Source organism: Eulemur rufifrons, chromosome 2, assembly GCF_041146395.1.
Source record: "Eulemur rufifrons isolate Redbay chromosome 2, OSU_ERuf_1, whole genome shotgun sequence".
In the NCBI taxonomy this organism is placed as follows: domain Eukaryota; kingdom Metazoa; phylum Chordata; class Mammalia; order Primates; family Lemuridae; genus Eulemur; species Eulemur rufifrons.
In genome coordinates this window covers 57824760-57827234 of record NC_090984.1, presented here as the reverse complement: position 1 = coordinate 57827234, position 2475 = coordinate 57824760, and the positions used below count along the sequence as shown (strand labels likewise).

Below are 2475 nucleotides of genomic sequence, written 5' to 3'. Positions count from 1 at the left end.
ATTCAACTAAAAAAAAGAAATGATTTTGGTGGTATACAGAATTTTATAAACGCCTAAACTGAAACCATATTAGATATTTTTAATTTAATTAATTTTAGTCTGATCAAATTTTCCAATAATCTGGAAAATTTTCCAAACAACTCAGCTAAACTTTCTCTAGTTAAATGCTTACATTTCATTTGATGGCTAGATGAGTAAATCCTGTATGGTCACAAAATTATATTTCATTTACCAGGACTACTTTTCATTTGCTCTGTACACATTTCTGCCTGTTTGGTAAGGACATTGATATCACATAAGAAAGTTTGTAGAACTTGGAAAGCACACAAATGGAAAAAGTAATTTTGAAAAATTGATTCTGAATCCTTAAAGTATCTTTTCTCCCCCTAGTTTAAAATAATAGTTTTGTTTGGATAGAATGAAGAGAATCAAATATTTTTGAAAAATTTTTGTATGAGATCAAGTATGCTTTTTGGTTACCAGTAGTCTCATGGAATTAAGAAATTACAAAGTAAATAATTTATCACCCTCATTGAATATTAAATGAGTCTTCTGAAATCATTATATTAAAGTGTTAATTAAATCAAGTGTTTAACAATAGATGATTCAATACAAGTGCATTTTTTTGGTGTAAGAGAAATCTTTGAGATTTCAACACTTTTTTAATATTAAATTTAATTTTTTTATATACCTTATTCATTAGAGCATACAAATTTAATGTAATCTTTCTCTATAAATATGCATTATGTAACTCTTATGTAGTGTTCAGACAGGTATATAATTATGTGTGCATGTGATGAGTATAATTCAACATATACTGATGTTGGTCAAAACCAATAGGTTTTCCTTTTTAAGTGATATCTGATAGCATTTGTTAAGTGGTTTCAAAAAAGAAAAATCTTTACCACGAAGGTTTTTAGTTAGATTCTAGGCAATCAATGTTTTGGTGAAGTACTGTTGTATCATACGTCTTTCATACGTAGTTATAAAAATATCGTATTTTTCCAACTCTGTAATTTTTTTCCTTTTAAGATTATAGAGCAAAGCCTGCAGATTAATGGAGGGGTTCAACCATTCCAGAGTGTCTGAATTTGTGTTACTTGGACTTGCTGATTCCCCTGAGCTTCAGATATTCTTCTTTGTGGTGTTTTCCATTTTGTATTTAATAACCATGTTGGGCAACTGCCTGATTTTGCTCACGGTCCTATCCAGCTCACACCTCCATTCCCCCATGTACTTCCTGCTCAGCAATCTGTCTGTCATTGACATGTGCCTGTCCTCTTTTGCCACACCAAAGATGATCGTGGACTTCTTTGCTCAGCACAAGACCATCTCCTTTGACGGCTGTATTTCTCAGATCTTTTTTCTGCACCTCTTCACTGGGACTGAGATTGTACTGCTGATCTCCATGTCTTTTGACAGGTATATTGCCATATGCAAACCTCTCTATTATTCAACAATTATGAGCCAAAGAGTATGTGTTGGGCTCGTGGTAACTTCTTGGACAGTGGGCTTCCTACATACAATAAGCCAGTTAGCGTTTACCCTCTATTTGCCTTTCTGTGGTCCCAATGTTGTAGACAGTTTTTTCTGTGACCTTCCTCTGGTCATCCAGCTGGCTTGTATAGATACATATGTTCTTGGGATCTTCATGATCTCAACCAGTGGTGTGATTGCACTTGTAAGTTTTCTGCTTTTGCTCACCTCCTACGTCATTGTTCTTGTCACCATCAGGAACCACTCCTCCACAGGCTCATCCAAGGCTCTTTCTACATGTACTGCACATTTTATAGTTGTTTTAATGTTCTTTGGGCCCTGCATCTTCATTTATGTGTGGCCTTTCACAAACTTCCTGGTGGACAAAATTCTCTCTGTTTTCTATACTATCTTCACTCCCTTTCTGAATCCACTTATCTATACTTTGAGAAACCAGGAAATGAAGATAGCAGTGAAGAAGAAACTAAATAACCAATATTTCAGTCTTAGGAAAACTACTCCATGGTATCCAATACGATGAACACAGATCTGAGATGTAGTGTCACCACTTTTGTTCTGAGAGCACTAAAAAACTATACCTAGAATCTGCCTTTCAAGTCATTTAAATGTTTAAGTTCATGAAAATAAGAAGACAAGGTTGAGAAATGTACAACATCTTGCCAAAATATTAGTGCAGTGTTTGCAAGCCTTCTGAGATTATAAGCCATTTGATAATATGTTGAAATCTTAAGAATGTTTTCAGAGAAAAATGCACATAGAAGCAAAATTGCGAATATAAATTCAGGGCTTCATAGACCCCTGAATCCTATAAACATACCTCAGATTAAGACTATTTAGAGAAGCGTGAGATAAAATATGTTCCCTTATTTTCTAATCCAGAACATGTGCACTCTGCTGCACAGACTTGTGGTGCCTTGATGGTGTCTACTTTAATTTAGAACTTTGATTAGGAGTGCTGGGCAAAACAGTTTTTTTTCT

General features: G+C 34.3%; 1 protein-coding gene across 1 annotated transcript; it reads left to right on the top strand.

Moving 5' to 3' along the window:
• The first annotated feature begins 1057 nt into the window (after nt 1-1057).
• LOC138398185 (olfactory receptor 4K2-like) lies at nt 1058-2017 on the top strand. Its single transcript, XM_069492436.1, has one exon. The coding sequence runs from the start codon at nt 1058-1060 to the stop codon at nt 2015-2017; it is 960 nt and encodes a 319-aa protein (XP_069348537.1).
• The last annotated feature ends 458 nt before the right edge of the window (nt 2018-2475 follow it).

Coding starts and splice junctions, on each gene's coding strand:
- LOC138398185 (XM_069492436.1), top strand. CDS start 1,058: ATGGAGGGGTTCAACCATTCCAGAGTGTCTGAATTTGTGTTACTTGGA.